We start from the raw sequence: 22,288 nt of genomic DNA on the forward strand, positions 1-22,288 counted from the left end.
TTTCCCCAACTTAACAGTGAAGCTCTTATTTTATGGAGATAGAAAAATACTCTGGAATATATATTAAGCATTATAGACACGCAAGGCTATATATCTTTTGTTATAGAAATTAATATATATATATATATAGTTATGGAATCAGAGTTAAACCTTAGACTGCATGTCCGCTATTATATTTTTGAAGGTTAATGTATTCCAAAAATAAATAAGTAACAGATACAAAGAACTGAAAATAAATAACTTGCATTGTTTTCACGAGAATACGACGACTCTGTGCCTCTCGTTTTTCCACCGTCACCTTTCTCTCTCTTCTCAGAAAGTCAATTCTTTTCGCTTTTTAGGTGATCAGTTAAAACCTTCAGCCAGCTTTTCCTCGTTTCCTTTCTTCTTTCTCTCACTTCCCATTCCACCACACCAATTCCAAATCGGGTTCATTTTCTAAAACTCTTCCTTACTTTAACCTAAACCAAGCTGAATTAACCAATTTGGACACCATTTTGACTCTTTAAAACCTCATTTCTGTTCAATCTAGTTGAATTATGCCCTTGCGTTTCTTATAAACACTTTCTTTCTGGGAACTCCACATGTTTGTCGGAGAGCGACCGATACATAGATAGATAGAGATAGAGAGAGAAATGAGAGAAAACAGCGTGGTGCAACACCAACAGGGGTTTCAGAGGAATTCCGCCACCGCATCTGGGCGGCTTCGTCATTTCATGGACACGATCTGGCGGCCTTTTATAGCTTCCAAGTCGAAATCCTACACCCTCGTCTTCCTCCTCGTCATCCTCCTCCTCTGCGTCTTTATCTCAACACGCCGTCTCCTCGATCCGACTGTAAGTACTTCATGCATTCATTGATTTTTGCCATTGGCGATGTGAAAATGCCAAGTTTCATCAGAACGGCACTGGCATTGTGCCGTTTCAATGACGCTGCAATGTCTCTGAACACGTGGGCGTTAGCTGTTGACCGAAGATTTTAACGGCTAACATTTCCCGCGATTGTCGGTTTACCCCTTTTTTCAGAGAGGAAAAAAGGGAGCGAAAAGTCGTTGGTGGACGCGTGTCGCCTTGCGTGGAAACCATATAGCCTTTTAAGGCCCACCCTTATTGTCTTTTTTTTTTCTTGGGCGTTCGGCTGTTTGCGACCGACAGACGGTGTCGTTTCAATCATGTCACGAAAATACCCTCTGTTAATCGGGCCCATGAGCCGTTATTTATTTCTTTCACGTTCTGCAATTTTTGTTGCAGGCAGTATTTGACGGCGGACTATCAGACCAGAAGCAAGCGCTTAACACCAGAACTAGACGAGCGCGCTCTCCTGGAATTCCTAGAATTCAGATACCATTAAACTGCACTACACTTTACCACAAACGAGCCTGTCCCAGAAACTATCCGAAGACCTTCGAGGTGGAAGATGATCCCGACCGTTCATCTCCTCCCACGTGTCCCGAGTACTTCCGCTGGATCCACGAGGACCTACGGCCGTGGGCCCGCAAGGGGATCACGCGAGAAATGGTGGAAAGAGCTCAAGCGACGGCGAATTTCAGGCTGGCGATAATCAACGGCAGGGTTTACATGGAGCGGTTTCACAGAGCGTTTCAGACCAGGGATGTTTTTACGCTGTGGGGAGTCCTGCAGTTGTTGCGTCGGTATCCAGGGAAATTGCCTGATTTGGAGTTGATGTTTGATTGCGTTGACTGGCCAGTGATCAAAGCAGTTGATTATAGTGGGCCTAACGCGACGGACCCCCCTCCTTTGTTCCGGTACTGTGGAAATGATGAAACGCTCGACATCGTTTTCCCCGATTGGTCCTTCTGGGGCTGGTACATCCCTTGATTATTATTATTTCTTTTAATTTTTTGGTTAAGTATAGATTGATTAGTGTAAAGAACAGTCTAGCTTTCGTAGCTTTCTTAGATTCCTCGTGATAATTCAGTAGAATTAAGAATCTTTTTCTTTGATAATTTAGTCTGATAACGTAGTTTTTTTTTATGGTTCTACAATTTTTTTTGATTAAATATGATTCTAGAAAAGTTTTATAGCATCTGCTGTGAGTTCAAACGTACGTTTAGAAATAGAAGTGTCGTAATTTTCTTTAAAAAAGAACCTGTTTTGTTTAAACAAAATGATTTTTAAAATCTTAAGTGTAAATCCTGAACATTTCATTCTGTGAGCTATATATTTTATATGATGTGTGTGTATATATTGTTTTTCACCCATAATAAGTTTATACTGCATGTCTCTTAGGGCTGAGGTGAATATAAAGCCATGGGAAACTTTGTTAAAAGACCTAAAAGAAGGAAACGCAAGGATGAAATGGGTTGAAAGACAGCCTTATGCTTATTGGAAGGGGAACCCAGTTGTTGCTGAAACAAGGCAAGACCTCCTAAAATGTAATGTATCAGAAAAACAGGACTGGAATGCTCGTCTATATGCCCAGGTATTATACTTTCTTTCACCTCTCTTGTTTTCTCTTTTTACACCTGCCTAAATTTATGATAAATGGCAACTGTCCATCTTTATGAAACTTTTTGTTTTTATGTACATATGCTTTATTCTTTTTGACATTTCAAGACTGTATGCTTGGCTGAATGAGAAATATGATCGAAGTTTCCTTCCAGTAACGTGAGATAAATCTTTTCGTTTAATAATTTTATCCAATATGGTTGTTAAAAATGTGTAGTATAAATAATAAATTGTGCATTTTTATATTAACTTGCACTTACAGTAAATTAGTAGTCCTATTATATCAAACGTAGGGGAGAAGTAGTTCAACATTCCGGCTTATGTTTTGCGTATACTCCTTTTGCAGGATTGGCTGAAAGAATCAAGAGAAGGATACAAGGAATCAGACTTGACAAGCCAATGCACCTATAGGTGTTCTTTGATCTCTTTTTCTCTGTTTTTGAATGCCAATTTTTATATCCCTCCTGCTCGTTAGTCCCTAACTTTATTGTGGGTTTCTTCCAATTGTTAAATATAGGTACAAAATCTATATTGAAGGCTCAGCTTGGTCTGTTAGTGAGAAATACATTCTTGCCTGTGACTCTGTCACGTTTCTTGTCAAGCCTCATTACTATGATTTCTTCACAAGAGGCTTGATTCCCCTCCGGCATTACTGGCCTGTAAAGGAGGATGGCAAGTGCAGATCTTTAAAGTTCGCCGTTGATTGGGGCAACAGCCACAAGCAAAAGGTAACATTCTCACTTCATGTTTTAGTAAATGAGAAGGTCTCTATTCATTCAATTTTGTAGTATATCAAATCAGAAGATGTTTTGCTTTATTAGATCTCCACTTAATTATACAAGTCAGAATCTCCGGTGGCAAAAGGTAGTTTTAGGGTTATTTGCTAAGAAGTTACTGTCTGTGATCTAATGTAATATCCGAACCCAAACACTTTGACTTAACCCTGTTTGGCACAAACAGCTCATTTTCAAAAAATTCAGGTTTAAGTTATTAGCAGTAAAAGAATTACATCCATATATAGATTTCAAGGACGACTTAGTTTTCTAGCGTGAGATTGAGGTGTTCTAAGTCATGTGAAGTTAAATTTTTCAAACAACCTTGGAATTTGATGAATATAGCAATAAAGTAATTAACTCATACTTACTATCAAGATATTTTAGAATTTTCCCAACTTTTTATATTTATGTATATCATTTTCTTATATCCTACAATCCTTCAACAATTTAACAGGCACAGGAGATCGGAAAAGGTGCAAGTAGGTTCATTCAAGAGGAGCTAAAGATGGATTACGTGTATGATTACATGTTTCATCTCTTTAACGAGTATGCTAAGCTGTTGAGATTTAAGCCTGCAATTCCACAGAACGCAGTCGAACTCTGTGTAGAAACAATGGCATGCCCAAGAAATGGGACTGAGAAGAAATTTATGGAAGAATCTCTGGTGAAAGGTCCAGCGGAGACAGAGCCATGCACAATTCCTCCTCCCTATGATCCTCCCTCTCTCCTTTACCTTCTAAAATCAAAAGAAAAGTTGATATCCCAAGTGGATTTTTGGGAGAAGAAACATTGGCAGAAGAATCAAACTCAGTAGACATAGATTATCGTCAATTTTAATATATAAAGATAAAAAGAGAAAACAATTTTGATAGCGTTTTATGTATAGTAAGCTCATAGATATGAAAATACTTGATTATTCCAGTTAATTGCTATGTATTCTTGTGTTCTGTGGTTATATCAGAAAAAAAACTATTAGTTGGGATTGATTTCCAAAATAATTTAGAATTCATTATGTGAAAATTCAACTGGTTCGTATACGACGTATATAGCAGTAAAGTGTTGATTTCTGGTGTTTCATAGAGGGAGAAGTCTCAAGTTCGATGAAAATACTTGAACGAGACAAGGATAATGCGTTCTTAACTCTTCGCAAAACATTTTTTGCTTCATATTTACAGGTTTCTTGCATTCTTTTTTGGATTTTTGAGTAAATGTATCTTGAAGAAATTATAACACTTAAAAAAGTTGATATAATAAATCCTTTGTATGAGGGTTGAGCTTCTCTTTTTATTATTACAATCTAAACTTTATATTTTAAAAATATGATGGATTAGTTTAATAAGTAGATAACAATACAAGATGTAAGTTCACCTTCTTTTAGACATTTTTGAATGGAAATCGCGAACAATTTTATTCGAAAAACCAGATGCTCGATTTGTAATGTAACTCAACTAAACAATCGATTAACTCTATGTTGGAGTCATTTTCGACGTTTATCCCACGCAAACTTCTTTATGTAAATCCATTTCCTACTCCACCTCCTCATCATATAGCATAGCCACTATATGCTCATAAGAAACATAGCAGCTTGAGAAATCTGGTTTAGCTTGTATGAAGTGTTTAAGATATCTTAATCCCCCTCCCAACTCTTTATGTTTCAATTTTCTGTTATCATTTGCTTGTCCTGGTTCATCATCACAATAAATTTTTCATTGGTAAAGTGCAAATTTAATTTGAAAATGAATTCATTCCAGAATTGTACTAAACATGTTCAAAAAAGAATTGCATAATATATTACATTAAACTATATGGTTAAGTATAAATCAAGTCAATGCAACCGAAGAAAAAAGAAGAGAAACAAAAAGATCAGAGAAAGAAGAGACAAGTTACAAAGAAAGATTTCTGAGAAAATGTGAATGATTGATAAGAAAGGCTCTTGCTTAATGTCGATGAAGATTGGCGACATTTAAAGAGCTCGACCTTTTACAATGTCAAGGCTCATTTCGCTAGGGTCAGTTGCTTGCAACTCGACTTGAATCCCGTCTAATTCTCTCTTGAATCTATCCTTGGAGCTTGCATACACCATCTTCATTCTTACCTTTGATGTATCAGGAGACCTAACCAACACAAAACATACTTCAATTTCCCATCTTAAAATCACCCTTACAAACTACACTATACACACACACACACATATATATATAAGTATAATTAAATCAAACTTAGATCACATTTCATCAACTTAAAATTTTAGGAAAAAAAAAGGGTATTACCAGGCAATGAAGAAGATTTTGCTTTTCTGACAATTCTCGTCGGTAATGAAATCAAAATCATAAACAGCATAACGACATTCGTTGGGAGGGAGAGAAGCAGCGAAATCCTCGTAGGTTTCTTCAGGGCTTCCAAGTTTATCAACCACCACTTGTTGTCCTTCAATCCTGAAAATGATGAACCGATAGTTTCTCTTTGCTTTTAGCTCTAAAAACTTCAGCTTACATTCATCTCGTACTGCCATTCCAGATGCCGAGTTTGCCTATCATAAGCACTTCTTATTTTTCCATGATACAACAACTCAACATATATACAAATCTAATCTAATAATAGAAAAGTCTAACTTAGTTTTTCTCTTTTATACGATACAAGAGAAGAAGACAATTAATTTATTTGGATGAGAAACATAAGCACGATTGCTCATAATAAACTCTCTTATTATTAGACCACTTCTGCACGAAACAAGATTTTTCTCAAAGAAGCTGGAAGATTACTCAAAATGGTTTCATGTAAAAATTTTGGGTTAGTTCTTGTGTCAATATTCGTTATATACTGTTATTTGATGTATTGATAACTCTATCAAGAACATAACAAAGAATTTGAAACCATGATGTAATTAATTACAAAATATTTTATCATACTAATTATAAAAAATTAGCATTCCTTAAAAGACATCATTCAATCGTAAGAAGATTCATTAGAAAAAATATATATGTGTATATATATATATATATATATAAACTTAGACAAGAAAAAGAAGAAGAAGAAGAAGAGAACATACCATATTGTGGTTGAGAGAAAGAGAGAGAGGCCTGATAGAAAAGGAAAAGAAATGAGTAAAAGAAAGAAAGAGAAAAGGAGAGAAAATGGCAGAGTAGGTAAGAAGGAGAGATCCTTATTTTTGGGGGAAACATGGAGATGATGAGAAAAATGCGGTGAACAAAAGAGAGATTTCAGGGGTAAGACAGAGACTAACAACTCCTCTTAATCACATCCACAACTAACAGACACTTTCTCCATTCCCTTCTCCTTCATCAATCAAAACCTCACCTCCTTCGCTCATATATACATCCATGCAACACACCCACATATATACACATATCATAAAGCTCATCTCAAAATGCCCTATGATAAATTAATACCAAATTACAGAGCTTTCCACATTTGCTGGATAAGGTAATAAATCCCTCTAAAATACGTGGAGGGTCTACTATCATTTGTCAATGGGTCTTGTTTTGTTATCTCCATGGAATTTGTCGAAGAGATTTCCACATTCGCTGTCAATATATGCTAACAATAATTTAAATCCGTAATTTCATAAACCCTCTCTTTATCCACACCGAACCTGATTAACAATTTGATCTGGTTTCTTTTTATTATGTTCTTAAATTACCTAAATTTTTTCCAAACCCTTTTGGAACAAATTAATAAGGTTAGGAAGTTTGATAACTTGTAAGTTATAAGCCTAAAAAGATAAATACTCTTTAGATTTACAGAATCGTCTAAAGGTCTCCTAAAATCACTCATCCTAGTAGTACTCTCACCAAATATGTTTAACTATGTAGCTCTAACGGAATTTAATGCATTAGTACTGATATAATCGCACCCAGAATCATCTAAAGGGGCTGTCATCATAATGCAAACAAATGCCATGGCAATGTGAATATCATTCTGCAGCTTCTCACGAGGATTTGCACATAACTCAGTAAATATAATCCCTTTAAAAGTACAATATAAACAAGGTGAGATGAGATGAGAAAGGACGAGAGAACAAAAATTTAATTGTTTCTGCAATACTGAATATCATCGCTATGGCAGAGTTCACAAAACTGAGCTAGTAAATTTTATTAGAAGAAAGATTTTATCGAAAGAAGTTCACTACTTTCGGCCCCTGTTTTTTGGGTTTTACATTTCCAACTTTTGAATCAGTAGTATGATTAACTTTCGAGTCAGCTGACTTCTTCTTTTTACTGCTAGTAGGAGTGGCTTTTACCATGAAATCATCATCAAGCTCATCCCCACTCACAAACTTGGTCACCTGTCCTTTCGGTCTTCCTTCGTTTCCAGGTTCTGAAATCAAGAAAATAGGAGAAGGATAACTTAAGAAGCATTACAAGATAAGAGAATGGTAATTGCAGTTTCGTCCTTATGTAAAACCATTAGTCTTTAGGCCATCATCTTACAAGTTTTATTTTCTTTCCATAATTTTGATACCTTTAACCTAACTTCTGTATATTCATCTTTAGAAATTCAAACAATTTATTCCAGAAAAAAATAATAATAACAGTTCTACAGAAAATGAAAAGAAAAATCACTCAACTCTCACAAAGAAAACAGCAGGATGTAAATCAATACGACCAATAATAAGGGAGGAAACCGCACTTTGCCTTAAATTGAATAGACAAGAACTCTCATGAAAAAGCAGGAAATACCAACACCAGTACCATCTAATCCGCACTGTGTTCACCAATCACATAGGGATATCTGGTGCCCAACTGTGAGCTTCTACACATACTTTATACTACAAGGAAAAAACCATGTACACCACCACATGGACTAATGCAGCCTCTTATGAATCAAAACTTCAAGCAATATGATTTGATGGTCTCTCTTTCCCTTGATATCATTTCCTTCTAATCTCCGCTAATTTATTTTCATCACTAAACAGTTAAAACATCACCCATATAGAAAGTTCCTCAGCCATGAAACCCCACATGCAGGAGGAGGGTAGCCGCAGCATATGTTACATTACATTTTTAGGTATAGATTATCACATCATGAAAAATCATTGTAATTTAAGCAAACCTTCGAGAGGCTTGCCTTCAGGAAACATAACGAAAAATCCAAACATTTACCTTCTTTAAAAGCTTGAGCAGAATCTTTGTTGCTTTTATTAGGACAATCTCTGGCCAAATGTGTTACACCCCCGCATATTTTACAACCACCACCCTGTAGAAGGAACCATAGTTTGAAGTTATCAGATTCAGTGCAGAAGAAGAATGCTGGAATTCACCCAATCATTTGTAAACAAGCTGATACTTTTTAAACATGTAGTCCACAACCCAAGAAAATGCTGACCATGCATAAAATACTGGAATGGTAAAGCTTAGTATACCTTTGGGTAGATCCCATGAGTATTTTGAGGGCAGCTCTTGCTCAAATGACCTTGTTGGTTACAGATAAAGCAGTTAGCAAATTTTGCTCCCCCTGCAAGATCAATTAGAGCAACCATCATTCATTATAACAAATTATGGTGTTATGTTGAGTTTCAATGCAAGCAAGTGCAGAGTTTGTCCTTTTGTGGATTTGGTTAACCAAAAATAATGTGCAGTCCAAGTAATAGTAATCTTTAAAGATAATGACTAACCCTATGGTTGACCAGCTAAGAAAAAGTGTGCAGTAATGAGACATAGAGATAGGGAGTGAGATCGAGCGTTTTGTTAAATACTTATCCATTCACTCCCATGATAAGCTGAGGGAGCATAATCCAGTTTATATTTCCCATATCTAAAACACAAATTCTTTCGCTATAGTTAGTATATTGTGAAATATTATTTTTCTAATTTTATCTAACCTTGCCTTAATTAAAAGTAGCTTCTACAGGAGAAATTCAATTCTTCCTATTTGGGGAAATTTTAGCCACTAATCTGTCAAGACTTGAGAAGCCTTATTGAGTGTCATGTGGTGTTCATCCACTCTCTTTTATTTGTTTCCTTACCATTTAACTAGTAGCAGTTGTTACTGTTGAGGATTCTCACTGGTTGAGTCATGATGTTCTTTGTTATTTCTCCCTTGTATTCCAGAAGCATCTGCCAATGGTTGCTGAATTGGAGGCAGGTTATATCTCGTTTTTTGTGTAAGAATTGAATTCTCATGCATATACCAATCAAGGACAGATAATCTAAATCTTAAAAAATTCTCTCCTTTCTTCTTCTGCTTTCTCCTCTGTGTCCCTAATCTATTCTCTTCTCAACTGATAACAATTGCCCAGGTTTCATGTCTAGCGATCCTAACATAAAAAGAATTAGCAACACTCTGTCTTCTACTTCAAACCCCTCTGATCTCTCATATGGACATAGGAAGAGTAGGTCTTCAGATGGTAGGATATTAATGAATGTTCTTACAACGCAAAAGATCTATAATCTTATATTGAACTTCGTTTAAATTCCGATTCCATTAAATATGAGTAGAATAAAATACAATAAGATAAGAATTTGAATCAAAATAGCATTCTAATTCCAAATCAATTCAATTTCCAATCCAAATAAGGTGCTTCTATGATTCCTTCTTTAACAAGTGGAAATACAAAATTCATGATTGTGGAATAAAAATATGAGAAGTTTATTTAGTTATGTATCAAATGTGTAAATTATTGAATTTACACATAAAATCTAGCATAGTAAGAACATAAAAAAATTTCAACTAAATGTAACGCAAATGAATGACCTAACATAAGCATCCAAAAGTGGTGCAAAATGGGCTATGCCTAAATAGATTATCTTAATGTAAACCTATTATACTACTAGGACTCTATGTTATTCAAGAATATTTTTACAGTTTTAGTAACTTAGAGTTTTTATTTTTATTAGTATTATTTTCTATTTGTATTAAGATTAGAATTCTTATTTCTATTTAGATTATTGTATCCTAGTTTAATTCTACTTATGAAAGATTATTTAGATATTATTATAAATAACTCTGTCATTTCGCTTATTAATCATTCAATAATTCAATAATATGATACTTCAAACTTCTTAGATGTTATGTCTAAGAAATTCTATATGTAAGGTCTAGGTTGTTTTTATCCTTGAATTCCTACTTGCACAAATCAACCCCATTTATCCTACATCAAAAACTATATTCAACGGCATCCCTATATAGGTCATTTAGAACAAAGCCAATCCTGCAAACGAAGTTATTAAACATGAGGAAAGCCTCAGAACCAAAGAAATCACTAAATAGGTCATTTAGAAGAAAACCATCCATAAACCAAGTTATCTTAAGCATGAGCAAGTCTCATAACCAAAGAGATCACTGTATAGGTCATTTAGAAGAAAACCAATCCTCAAACCAAGTTATCTTAAGCCTAAGAAAAGCCTCATATACACATCCACACACACACACACACACACACAAACAAAGCTCATCCACTTTAACAGAATACTGCCAACCTAACACACATGACCCCGTCAGTTCTCCATCTTAACAGGAAATTTTGTGACAATTACATACAGAAATTAGGTCCATAAACAAGAACTTCTGTAATCAGAATGTATCTAACATAACACAAAATTACTAAGATGAATGATAACAGTAACCAATTCACAGTAATCTCGGTCCAAATGAAAATTAACTAACCATCTTTAATAGGTAAGGGACATTTAGCAAGTGAATGACCACTTTCTCCGCAGTTATAGCACATCTTCTTATCCACACTCTCATCTGCCTTATTAGGACAGTTCTTGAGACTATGCCCACGACGCCTACAAAGCAAGCATATCTGCAAGCACCATGACAACATGCAACAACTCCACCATCACTAAACACCGAGTAACAATAACCAGCTTACACAAAATTTCAAGACTCTGTTTGGTATGTAATCCTAATACCTACATATACATAAGTCTATTGTTTCTATTTTCAATTACCCTTTTCCTGTATAAACATATAGAAATCAGGAAATGAAAACTAGAACAATCCTTTTATTTACCAACACAGCCTAAGTTTAAGTAGCATTCCGTGATAAAGACAGCAAATAAACCAAAAGAAAAAACAAACTTCAAATTTACTACCAAGAGAACCATAACTTAATTCCTATTCATGATAACACTCAGATAAGAACTAGAAATCAACGAACACAAACCTTGTTCTTTTCCCATTCAGCTTTTTTAGGGCATTGTTTTGCGATATGATCCTTTTCCTTGCAAATAAAACAGCTCTCACCAGGCTTCATCCCAGGGATCCTTAACGGGTGTTTTCCGAGGCCTCGTTTAAAGGGTTTGTTTGGGTCTCTGGGTTCTTTATCGGTTTTTTTGCGCTTGAACATGCTCTTCTTTTTATTCTTCTTCTTGTTTGGGTCCTTCGGCGGTGTTGGCTCCGGTTTAGGAAACAACTCGGGGTGACCTTCCTTGTATCGTTTGCGGGCTAGTCTCTGTCTTTGGCTCACCATCTCCGCGGAATCTCCGAGCGAATGAATTTGTATTTCTGCGTGTGCGCGAGTACTGTGACAACGAAGAACCGAAGACTAGGAGAAGACGAAGACCAAGATAAAGATGTTTCAGCCGGGTCTGGGGAAGCTAAAGCCTAAAACAAAACCACACAAGGGTTCCCTCGAGGTTAGAACTCTGAACCGAGTCAACAGATTCTTCGAGATTATTAATACGGCGCCGTTTTTTAGCAATTTGTTTGGACCTCTTGCAGAATGGCCCAAAAGTCCAGCCGCGGATGGAAAGTTTGTTGAAGCCCAACATAAGGTTTGGTGCTGAAATAAATATTCGATTTCAAATGACAATTTCGAAAACATGGGAAAAATCTGGGGGCGGCATCAGGGGTTAAATTAGATTAGTACGTAATCGTTGGATCTACATATGCTTGGATTGAATGTACTCCGGATTCAAATCCATTTAATGGCTAAAGTGGAAGCCTCACTTTTGGCAGCAAGACAGACATGCAGCCGAAGAGCCTATCTTGAATTGAAACATGAAGCGATTTAAAGGATTTGAAGATGAAGTAAAAAGCCAGCTAGTGCATTGGAGAATGTAACTCACAAGCCCATGATTGGCAAAAACTTATTTATAAGCCTTCAAAGATACATATAATATATAATACAAGAGAGAAGAGGGCTTCCTCAAATCTTTTTGAATAATGATGATTCAATTGACATCAGACAACTAGAAAATTCACTGAAAAAAAAAAAAAAAAAAAGTAGAAACAACAGTAATATAATTTCTGCAGCTACTAACTACTAATTTTTCAATTTTGATCTGCTAGAAAAGGAACAAGTAATTCTAAATTGCAAAATATAAATAGAGTACTCCTTCCTTCCAGCTATAAAGTAAATTCTAAATTTTGTTTAGGCTCCAAACTTGGGGAGTTTAGCAGTTGAGATTTGAGCAAGGAAGTGCTCTGCCACGATTCTCCTCTGAATTTTCCCAGTTGCAGTCCTAGGGAGAGAATCTGTAATGAAAACTTTCTTGGGGACCTTGAAAGCTGCCAGATTCTTCTTACAGAATCTCACCACTTCAGGCTCATCAAGATTTGATCCTTCTCTTGGAATTACTGCACAGTTGATCTGTCGATCATATACCCACCAAAACCAAAAGAGTTAGTTTACCTTCGTCTTCGCCTATAATCCCTTTGCTTTCTTTCATGTTTAGTTCTTAAAATAATAATGTTCCACGTATAAAATCTGGTGTCTTAATTTTTTATTTTTTATTTTTTTAATTTGCATTAGCTGCTAAATCACTTTGCACAGAAACTTTTTTAAAAATTGAACCAAGCTTCCTTGAAATATGTTAATACTTAATTACTTGTTTATTCAAGTGGCTAGAAGTAGAATTAAAATCAAACCAAACTTCCTTAAATCTAAGGGAGGGAGTTGGTGCTGACTTCATCTAGTGAATTTTTTCAGAGTTGATCTTTTTAACAGGAAAATGTCCCTGTCACAAAATTAGACCCACTCACACCACAAACTTGGCTAAAAAGCTAAATGCAATTTAAAGTGCTGATGGTATAGGACACGGAAAGGCAACAAAAAAGATGGTAATTGGTTGTTTGTGAATTCAAGTAAAGGTGACCAAACTGGTTTCGTGAATCAATGATCACGTGGGCAGTGTGTGTGGTTTCAGATGAATATTCCTTGTGGGTTTCTTTATGGTGAAAAAATAAAGACCATCCAGTGAAAAAGAAAAAAGAAATCATTATTACCTCTTCACCGTATTTGTCGTCAGGAACCCCAAATGCGACGGCCTGAGCAATGTCCGGATGAGATAGAAGCACAGCATCCACTTCAATTGGAGAAATTTTCTCACCTAAAAATAATTACAAGAAAGAATTTTTTAACCGTTGAACTACTCTCAATCTGTCTTCCTAAGTTACTTAATAGAGAAGTAATTTAATATTATCTTGGTAATTTGCTTAACCAGTAGATTTGCCACTAAAAGAAAAGGCTTCAACTATATGGCATCTAACCCCTGTACTGTGTAGGCAGCAAGCAATAAAACCTAATCTACCCAAAAAGTAACAACAATAGCTAGCAATAAAGCCAAAAGCAGATTCAACGTGAGCTACAACTTGAAATTCACATTGACAAGAGCATTTCAAAACTCGCTAATCTTAATTCACCAGATTGCCAACACAGTCGTCCCCCACGTAAACAACTAAAATAATTATCATCAGAAGAGATTATCTGGGTTTCTGCAGTTCTGGTTTGCTCACTAGTCAATTATTTAATCATAATTAATATCAAAATATGATCTTCTTTCCAAGTACCAGTAAATGATTTTCAACTTAAATTCTTACCTCCACGGTTAATCAGCTCCTTGATCCGACCCACAAGATGCAAGTACCCGTCCGAATCGAGAAACCCGACATCTCCCGTGTGAAACCACCCGAATTGAAAAGCGGCTTTGTTTGCTTCTGGATTTTCTTTATAACCCCTAGTAACGTTAGGTCCCCTGATGCACACCTCACCGCTAGCTTGTGCCTCTTGTGGCGTACCATTCTCGTCCAAAATAGCCATCTCTTGACCCACCGGTTTACCCACTGACCCAGGCTTATGCGAACCATCTTCAGGCAAAGGATTTGAACACATCAAGTGGCTCGCCTCGGTCATCGCGTAAGCCTCCAAAACCGGCGCGCCAAATACCGCCTCGAGCTGAGCCAGAATAGCCGGCGCCAAGGATGCGCTGCAGCTTCGAATAAACCGAAGCTTCGGGTAGTCGGTTTCCGGCTTGCTTGAGTGGCGATCTAGAATAATCTGGTGAATCGTAGGGACCGCAGTGTACCACGTGGCTCTGTACTTCTTCATGTCTTCCCAAAATGTAGAAGCCGAGAATCTGCCAGCGGCTGGCAGAGTCACGGCGCCACCAGCACCTAGGGAGCTAAGAAGCGCAGCTAACAAGCCGTGAACATGAAATAGCGGTAGGACAATCACGGTCGAGTCAAACTCAGTGAGTCTGTAGACTGACATAAGGTTTTTCACCGAGGAGGCCAAGTTGAGCTGAGTCAGTGGCACTCCCTTGGGCCGGCTTGTGGTGCCAGATGTGTGGAGGAAAAGCGCCACGTCGGATGGGTCATTGGCGAGTTTCGTAATCATGTTGTGGTCCAACTCAGGACGAGGAAGCGAAATATCGAGTTCTGAGTCAGCAGAGGGAAGCGTCACGCTCGCCTGCGGGATGTTGAGCTTGGAAGCCGCAGCTTGAGCCGAGTTGTTACCCTCTTTCGATGTTAACAACATTTTTGACTCTGAATCGGACAGGTAGAACTCGAACTCCTCGGTTGTGTAGGCTGGGTTCAGCGGTGCAGCCGTTCCTCTTGCGCGTATTACAGCCAGAAACATTATCACGAGCTACAAAAAATTAAACAAAAATTAAACAGAGAAAACGTTTCTAGATATTAAATCAAACTACAGAGAAGAACAAGATGCTAATCATTAATATTTCCCTTCTCGTCAAAAACAAACAACCAAACAGTTTGTTTTCTATCATTTTCCCGCCAAACAAACGGAAAAAGAAATCAGAGAGAGAGAATAAACCTCAACAGTGTTTGGGAAGGTGAGTGCAACAACATCGCTAGGTTTAATCCCGGCGGCGACAAGGCAAGCGGCGGCGCCTTCAACCAGTTCGTGAAGACGAGCGTGCGTCAGATCGAATTTTCCAGATACTGAAATAGCTCGCCGGTGAGGAAATTCACCGGCGACCCTTTTCAGTAATCCGGTGAGCGTTAAAGTCTCCATATATTCCCTTTTTCTTTATTTCCAGAAAATCAAGGAAGAAGATAACAAGCAAGACACAGATGAATATTTAATTAGTTCAAATCGATAAGAAAGCTGTCGAGAATAGATCGGTTTGAAATGGAGCAAGACGATCACGTATATATATATACACAACGAATTGAAATAGCGTAGAAAAGAAGAACGAGGATAAGATGGCGATTTTCTCGGTGAAGGCAGTTCTGGGGCAGGCTTGCCACGTGGCAACACCCAAAGGTTTTGAGATACAGATAATTCCATACAACATTCACCATTTTATCACCCTCATTTCACGCTGTAAAACTTTGTACGTTAGCAAAACCAAAAAATTCGAAAGTAAAAAGTGCAACCATGTAAAGCGAGATAATGGAGAGCGTAGCGTGTAGATACTCCCATAAGATTTTAAGCTAAGGCCTCGAGAGTTGCACCGACGGGTAATCTCGTGAAGCGTGTCATCCTGTAAGATCGACACGTGTCCCAGCGCGCATGACGTGGACTCTCGGCGTGTGTTCTTCCATTGTTTTTATTTTCGAGTCGTTGAGAAACGACGACGTATATTTGCATCCTTAAGCAACGGGAGGACGTTTCTTCCCACACGTGGCGACCGTTTGATCGTTGAATAAAAGATTAAAACGTCCCGATATTTGTCGGGGCCCCACAAATTTTTGTTTTACTTATTTCTTGATTTAATAATATAAATTTTTAATAATTTATTTATTTTTTAATTTAAAAGAGAGATAATACGCGCATTGGAAGCCAATTTGGGAGCGAATACTTGCCAACCGAATCCCCCATTTCGATCGTTTTAAGCTCAGCACGAAACGTATGCTTAAACCAACCGCCTCCAAACTTGATCAGTCAAAAGCGACCCATCGAAATCACCATGAGCCATTCTGGTTATAATTTTTGGTCACGAAACTTAATACATTTATCGTACAATAAAATTCAATTATCTCGAAAAAAAAAATAATAATAAAATAACATCGAATACTTAAAGAATATATAATTTCGTATAAATATTATAAAAAGTATTTTAATACAAAAGGGTTACCGTCATCTACTTACTATACATTCGAATTAAATTTAATTAGAAAACAAGTTGTTCTACTTGGACAGTAGTGCTACGGCATAGAAGAGTTATCGCCTCTCAACTTGATCCTCGGACCGACCCTCGTACATTATCTTTAAATAACGACAAATATAGTTTATAAATGTACCAGTAAATAAAATATTCCAAAAATTGACAAGTTGCTCGTAATGTTTGCATCTAATTTTTAATGTTGTATTTTTATTGTTAAATATATTGCGTGAATATATGTAAAATGTATTATAAAATAAAATATATTTTTTTTTAATTTTCGAACAAAATATATATCCTTATAATTTTCTACTATAAACATACTGAATTAACTTAAGCTAAAGTTATGTAAAAGAATTAAATAAATTAATTTAGATTATTTGGGAAAGTATAAGAATATGATAGCAATTTGAACCTACTTTCAAGAAAACCAGATTAGGTCATTGTCTTGTCTCTACTTTCCAAATTCTTCATGTTTGTTAATACATAGAGGGTATACGTAAATATGATGACATGCGCATATATATGTGTATTATAAGTACCAAAACCACTATGAATTTTAAATTCATCAACATGCAATTCTTTTTACATTAAAGTTGAGTGCATGGATAATTTAAGATTGAACGTTTACGAACTCGAACTTGTTCTGATTTAGAATGAGAAAAATCAGTTCGCCTTAAACCCGAACGCGATCCTTTTTATTTGAGCCGACCGGATACCCGACCTTATGTAAACCGACCACCTAAGGCGTACATCTTATCTTAATAAGCAAAGGCAATCTAGGCCCATAAAATTAGTTTATAATGCAGAAACATATTCAAACAGAAAATAAGTTCCCATATTTCCAATACGACATCGTATCAGGAAAAAGGGAGATGAAACATGGATTTCCCCGTATCTTCTTCTTATGTTCGATAGCTCACTTTGTACTTACTACGGCAATGGCCTACTGTAAAATATGTGTTTCATTTTGTTTATTTATTTATTTATTTTTCAAAAAAATACATATTAATATTCTCGATTGTAATAAAGTTTATTTTTTTAAAAAAAAGATTGATGTATTACCCGAATTTGATTTATCGAGCTCGATGGAAAGAGTTTAATATCATCGGACCGGCACCCATTTTGCTTCGAAATTATTTTATATGTCCATTCTTTACAATAAATTGGGTTTATTCTATTATGTAAAACATGAAAATGCTAAGTAATTTAATACTCGTTAGTTGTTAAAAAAAATAATTATGTTATTTAATTTTTTGAATTATAATTTTCTTTTTAAAAAATTATAATCGTGATCACTGTTGATATCAGTGAATAAATTAATATATATATATATATATAGAAAGTAAAAATATGGTAAAATATGTTTTGTAATATAATCAATCACACCCATTACAAAAGCACACAGACAAAGATGGGTATGTTCCCCTTGAATCTATCTAACTCTAATATAATTTTGAAGCTAACACCTTAATTCTCGGCCTTGACATGGCGGATCAGTGTGGATCCATGCAGAGAAACGACAACGCATAAGGGCCTGGCCACTACAACGTAGCTCGACGGAGCCTCATTATTATTATTATTACAGGCCGTATATATAACTATATTTGAACCTAAACGTAAAGCACTCTATTATAAAATTTTCTCTTCCCTCTCAATTGGAATTTCAACTGTAATATACTTATTGAGAAACAGGCGCCACGGCCGGAGCCACGGAGAACTTGACAGGGTTAATGGGTCCAGGCGCCACAATACCAGAACTTTTGATCTCAGACATTTTTCTGTGTGAGTTTCCTGATCCTTGTTCACATAAATCAGGAAGAAAAGCACCTAAAACCAACAAACCAACAAGTAAATAAATTATCCTTTTAATATGGGTGTCTGTAACTAATGGTGTTAATAATTGCATGTATGTAAATATATATATATATATATTTATACCTTCACCGGCAGCGAGATTGAAGTAAAGCTCGACGACATTGGGGCAGTGGTTGTAGCAATGGGTGGAGCAGAGTTTTTGCGTGAAGCGAGAGTCGAGGAGAGAGTCTGATGAGATGCCGAGCGACTTCCGATCGAGGCCACAAGCGCCGACGCACTGGTCGGTCTCTACCCAGTTGGTGAGTTCATGGGCGTCAATCTCTGATGTGCGGCACGTGAATTTTTCCTCCCCGCTCCTCTTTACGCTCTTCTCTAGCACGCATCGCTTGCCTTTCCATGACACTGCAAATGCGCATCTCTCCCCTTCAAGTTTCTCACATACTATCACTTCCCCTGTACCCAATTCCATTGTTAATTCAATATATATCTATATATATATGTATATATAATTACGAAACTATATTCAGACAGATACGAGTAGAGGATACCTAGGGTGGCTTGCACGAAGATGGCAAATGCACACGCGAAGATTGCCAGGGTCGAAATGAAGGACGCCATTTTTGTGCAACACTAAACTGGGAAGCAAGTACTGGATTTCTGTGTGTGTGTGTTTGTGTATAGATGTTCCTATATATGTAAATGAGTTAAAAAGATAAAGAATAAGAGATTGGGTTGTGCTGTGTGAAGAATGATGGAGGAGTGAATGAAAAGGGGAATTTATAGTAGTGCTGGTTTGAAGAAACCAGGTTACACGCATAAATAATGACCGTCATTTTAATTAAGAACCTTCAAGGTCCAGACTTTTGCCCTACGAACACTGTTAGAGAAAGATGCGTCATCACTGTTCATTGACTCCACCAAGAGAAAGCTTACTGGTCAATTTTGGCCGCCATCTATGGCGATTGCTTGACTTCGACCTAAAATGCCATAGACGATCCTTTGTTTATTAATTAGGCTCAATATTACGTTGAAAAATAAATAAATAAATTGTATTTATTATAATTTGATACCCAATATTTATATTTATTTTAAATGTTTATTTTCTTTCATTATCTAATTGAATTTATAATGCCAAAGTTTAAATTTAATGTAAATTTAAATGTAATTTTTTATTTTTTTATTTTAATTTAGAGTAAAAATGAAGTAAATTTGATGGAGGATGAAATTAAAAATAATTTTGGGAAAAATGGGTAAAATTTTGGGTTCTTGGTGTATTTTTTGAAAGAAAAATCAGAAACCGAATGTCGAAATGCAATTTAGAAAAGTTTTGTTATGTCGGATGCCCGGTTAGCAGCCCCAACGAGCCAGGACGTCCTGCGTGGCAATGAGCGGTGACATGGTGCCACGCGGGCGATCTGCTTGCCTGCGATCGAACAACTCAGATCCGTTCCTGCGCGCACGAACGGCTCGAATGCGTTCCCTCTCCAAACACGATCGGATGGTTAGATTTAAACGCGATCGGACGACTCAGATTAAATCGCGATGAACGGTTCAGATTGGATCGCGATAAACGGTCCAGATTCGCTCCCTATTTAATCGCGATCAGACAGTACAGATCAAACGCGATGGACGGCTCAGATTAAAAGACGATGAGTATAAATAACACTCTTCACACAAAACCCTAAGCCTAGCCGCCAGTCACCCTCACGGAGAAGAAGACCCAGCTGCTAGGAAGGAGAGCCGCCGCCACTTGTTGCCACACCGGAGCTACTTCCGACTGCCAAAAGAGGTAAACAATTTTCCTTTTGTTTGGAATTCAATTTTAAACACCCCATGGCCAAATTGGAGAAAAAAGACTAGCCGATTGGTCGAAAAATGCGGGTAAAGCCCGGCAGCACCGCTGTGGGAAATTTCACAAAACGCCTCCGATGAGACACTTCTCGATTCCCATTCTTCGTAATTTTTCCATCATTATGATCATCGTTTCCTTCTCTACAAGTTGACCGGAGCATAACACCCAACTGCAACGTGAGTCGGAGGAGTCGTCGCACTAAAGAGCCCCGCTGCCGGTGAGTTTTGATTTTTTGTATTTTTTCAGTCAATTGAAGCCTCTTAACGTGTTTTTCGCAGGAATTGATGTAAAATCGGCCAAATTCGGCCCAAAATAGCCAACCCGAGGCGAACCGCTGCTACGGACAGCGGTGCCGTCGCCGGAGCATAGTGAAGCCGTCGTGTCGAAATTCTTGATTGGCCAAAATAGACCTTAAGACTGATTTTGGGTTTGTTTGGGATATTTGTAGGTACTTGTAGTGCGTTTTAATCTCCAAATGAAAATTTAGGGAACTCGGGGACCGCCAGTAGGTGCAGTCAACAGCTTAGCCTTTTGAGCATCAAATTGAGTAAGAATCCCTCACCCTATTCTCTGTCATAGAATTGAAGTTTAATTAACAATAAATACGATATTTTGTTATAATTTATAAAATGTGCCTAATTAATTATAGATTACTAATGGAGCCAGAATTGAAAATTTTCTACAGTTGTTCTATTGATTATTTTTACAGTTTAAATGCATGATAGTACCTTATTGATTGATTTTATAGCTTTGAATGCATATTTATTTGATTTATGTGATTGCCATTGAATTGAAAAAATAGAGACTAAAGAAAAATGAAAAATTATGTGATTAAGTGAATTGATGAAACAACAGCCTCATTGGATATCCTGGGAGATGGTGGACGGATCAGGTATAATAGAGAACCCTACCGTGAACGTTGTCTCATACCGGACGGGGTATCGAGATTTGATAATTTGGTGCTTATACCGGACGAGATATGGGGACGGCCCGCAATTGAGAATGTTAAAGAAAAGGGTTCACGCGTAGCGGAGACATCCCTATAAACCCCCATAGATACCAGCAGGCTGATAAAAAGGAAAAAATGTTATTTTAATGATTTGAATACGAAAGTATAATATGTGCTATGTTGCCGACTATATATGAAATCATGATATGTATAATGTTATTGTTTTTATAGATTGTTTTTATAAATCTTACTAAGGTGAGTGGACAGTAAATTATTTTATTATTGATAAATGAATTTACTTAATTAAGTGTTTCATTAGTTGTTTTGATTTTCTACCAACATTCTTTTTTGTGTTGGTGAGTTGGCGTGATATTCTGACTGGGCTAGTGTAGCTCATTCCTTATTTAACAATTTCAGATCAAGATGACCAGAATCTAAAGTCCGATCTACAAGAGGGTTGCGAGTAGAATGCTTGTTTTATTTACTTTTCGCTTATTTCCTTCTTTTTTTGTACTTCTTTCAAAATGGTAATTCCCGTAGCACTATTCGGTATTTTAAGTTATTGTGTAAGGAATGTAAATCTTAATATTTTATCATACTTCCGCACTTAAATTATCATTTATTTCCTTTGGATATTTTCGATATCGTTACAGTTGGTATCAGAGTCGCGTTCCTCATACCTATTTCTTACACAAAACCCTTACCAAACACTAAAAATAATGAATTGTCACTTAACTGTTCTTTGTGAAATGTAGGTACAGATAGATGAGGAAATGAAGACCCCACTAAACCGAGCAGCCCGAGAGCATTCGCTTAGAGAGGATGTTGACCGATTATTTGAGATGGTGGAGAGACTTATTGCTGCCCAGTCAACCTGAGAGGAAATGAGGGAGCTACCTGACCCTCCCCTGCTGCCATAGGTCGAGCCACCCCTATTGCGGGAAGATCCCGAGCCACTTCGATATGACCCTGCTCCTCCATAATACCACTTGGCACCATCACAGTATGATTCAGTGTCCCAGCCACAGTACCACCCGGCACCACTACAGTACAATCCGGTGCCCCCACCATATCATCAAGTACCACCACATGGTCATCCAGTCCATCCT

General features: G+C 36.9%; 4 protein-coding genes across 4 annotated transcripts; 1 reads left to right on the top strand and 3 right to left on the bottom strand.

The window, feature by feature from the left end:
• Positions 1-243: 243 nt before the first annotated feature.
• Positions 244-4,226, top strand: LOC110810278 (uncharacterized). Its single transcript, XM_088211049.1, has 6 exons — positions 244-836; positions 1,251-1,825; positions 2,250-2,442; positions 2,815-2,879; positions 2,986-3,196; positions 3,699-4,226. The coding sequence occupies exons 1-6, from the start codon at positions 636-638 to the stop codon at positions 4,056-4,058; spliced, it is 1,605 nt and encodes a 534-aa protein (XP_088067175.1). The 5' UTR covers positions 244-635; the 3' UTR covers positions 4,059-4,226.
• Positions 4,227-5,011: 785 nt separating this feature from the next.
• On the bottom strand, positions 5,012-12,139 carry LOC110810355 (VASCULAR-RELATED NAC-DOMAIN 6). Its single transcript, XM_022036511.2, has 9 exons — positions 11,376-12,139; positions 10,871-11,012; positions 8,628-8,719; positions 8,368-8,461; positions 7,376-7,582; positions 7,105-7,230; positions 6,294-6,406; positions 5,515-5,774; positions 5,012-5,358 (listed from the first exon to the last, which is right to left on the bottom strand). Exons 1-9 carry the CDS (start codon positions 11,679-11,681, stop codon positions 5,208-5,210), a joined length of 1,491 nt encoding a protein of 496 aa, XP_021892203.2. The 5' UTR covers positions 11,682-12,139; the 3' UTR covers positions 5,012-5,207.
• A 150-nt stretch (positions 12,140-12,289) lies between these two features.
• AAE3 (AMP-dependent synthetase and ligase family protein) lies at positions 12,290-15,595 on the bottom strand. Its single transcript, XM_022036510.2, has 4 exons — positions 15,267-15,595; positions 14,033-15,080; positions 13,439-13,542; positions 12,290-12,803 (listed from the first exon to the last, which is right to left on the bottom strand). The coding sequence occupies exons 1-4, from the start codon at positions 15,465-15,467 to the stop codon at positions 12,585-12,587; spliced, it is 1,572 nt and encodes a 523-aa protein (XP_021892202.2). The 5' UTR covers positions 15,468-15,595; the 3' UTR covers positions 12,290-12,584.
• Positions 15,596-17,912: 2,317 nt separating this feature from the next.
• On the bottom strand, positions 17,913-19,158 carry LOC110810359 (PAR1 protein). Its single transcript, XM_022036516.2, has 3 exons — positions 18,927-19,158; positions 18,502-18,831; positions 17,913-18,390 (listed from the first exon to the last, which is right to left on the bottom strand). The coding sequence occupies exons 1-3, from the start codon at positions 18,994-18,996 to the stop codon at positions 18,242-18,244; spliced, it is 549 nt and encodes a 182-aa protein (XP_021892208.1). The 5' UTR covers positions 18,997-19,158; the 3' UTR covers positions 17,913-18,241.
• Positions 19,159-22,288: the final 3,130 nt, after the last annotated feature.

Source organism: Carica papaya, chromosome 9, assembly GCF_054855325.1.
Source record: "Carica papaya isolate Zhongbai chromosome 9, ASM5485532v1, whole genome shotgun sequence".
NCBI classification, from domain to species: domain Eukaryota; kingdom Viridiplantae; phylum Streptophyta; class Magnoliopsida; order Brassicales; family Caricaceae; genus Carica; species Carica papaya.

Coding starts and splice junctions, on each gene's coding strand:
- LOC110810355 (XM_022036511.2), bottom strand. CDS start 11,681: ATGGTGAGCCAAAGACAGAGACTAGCCCGCAAACGATACAAGGAAGGT. Junction 8,720..10,870: donor TCCCTTACCTATTAAAGATG/GTTAGTTAATTT, acceptor TTGATCTTGCAG/GGGGAGCAAAATTTGCTAAC. Junction 7,231..7,375: donor AGTAGTGAACTTCTTTCGAT/AAAATCTTTCTT, acceptor GTACTTTTAAAG/GGATTATATTTACTGAGTTA.
- LOC110810359 (XM_022036516.2), bottom strand. CDS start 18,996: ATGGCGTCCTTCATTTCGACCCTGGCAATCTTCGCGTGTGCATTTGCC. Junction 18,832..18,926: donor CTTCGTGCAAGCCACCCTAG/GTATCCTCTACT, acceptor AATTGGGTACAG/GGGAAGTGATAGTATGTGAG. Junction 18,391..18,501: donor CAATCTCGCTGCCGGTGAAG/GTATAAATATAT, acceptor TGTTGGTTTTAG/GTGCTTTTCTTCCTGATTTA.
- LOC110810278 (XM_088211049.1), top strand. CDS start 636: ATGAGAGAAAACAGCGTGGTGCAACACCAACAGGGGTTTCAGAGGAAT. Junction 2,880..2,985: donor ACAAGCCAATGCACCTATAG/GTGTTCTTTGAT, acceptor TGTTAAATATAG/GTACAAAATCTATATTGAAG. Junction 3,197..3,698: donor GCAACAGCCACAAGCAAAAG/GTAACATTCTCA, acceptor ACAATTTAACAG/GCACAGGAGATCGGAAAAGG.
- AAE3 (XM_022036510.2), bottom strand. CDS start 15,467: ATGGAGACTTTAACGCTCACCGGATTACTGAAAAGGGTCGCCGGTGAA. Junction 15,081..15,266: donor CCTTCCCAAACACTGTTGAG/GTTTATTCTCTC, acceptor AATTTTTTGTAG/CTCGTGATAATGTTTCTGGC. Junction 12,804..13,438: donor ACGACAAATACGGTGAAGAG/GTAATAATGATT, acceptor TATGATCGACAG/ATCAACTGTGCAGTAATTCC.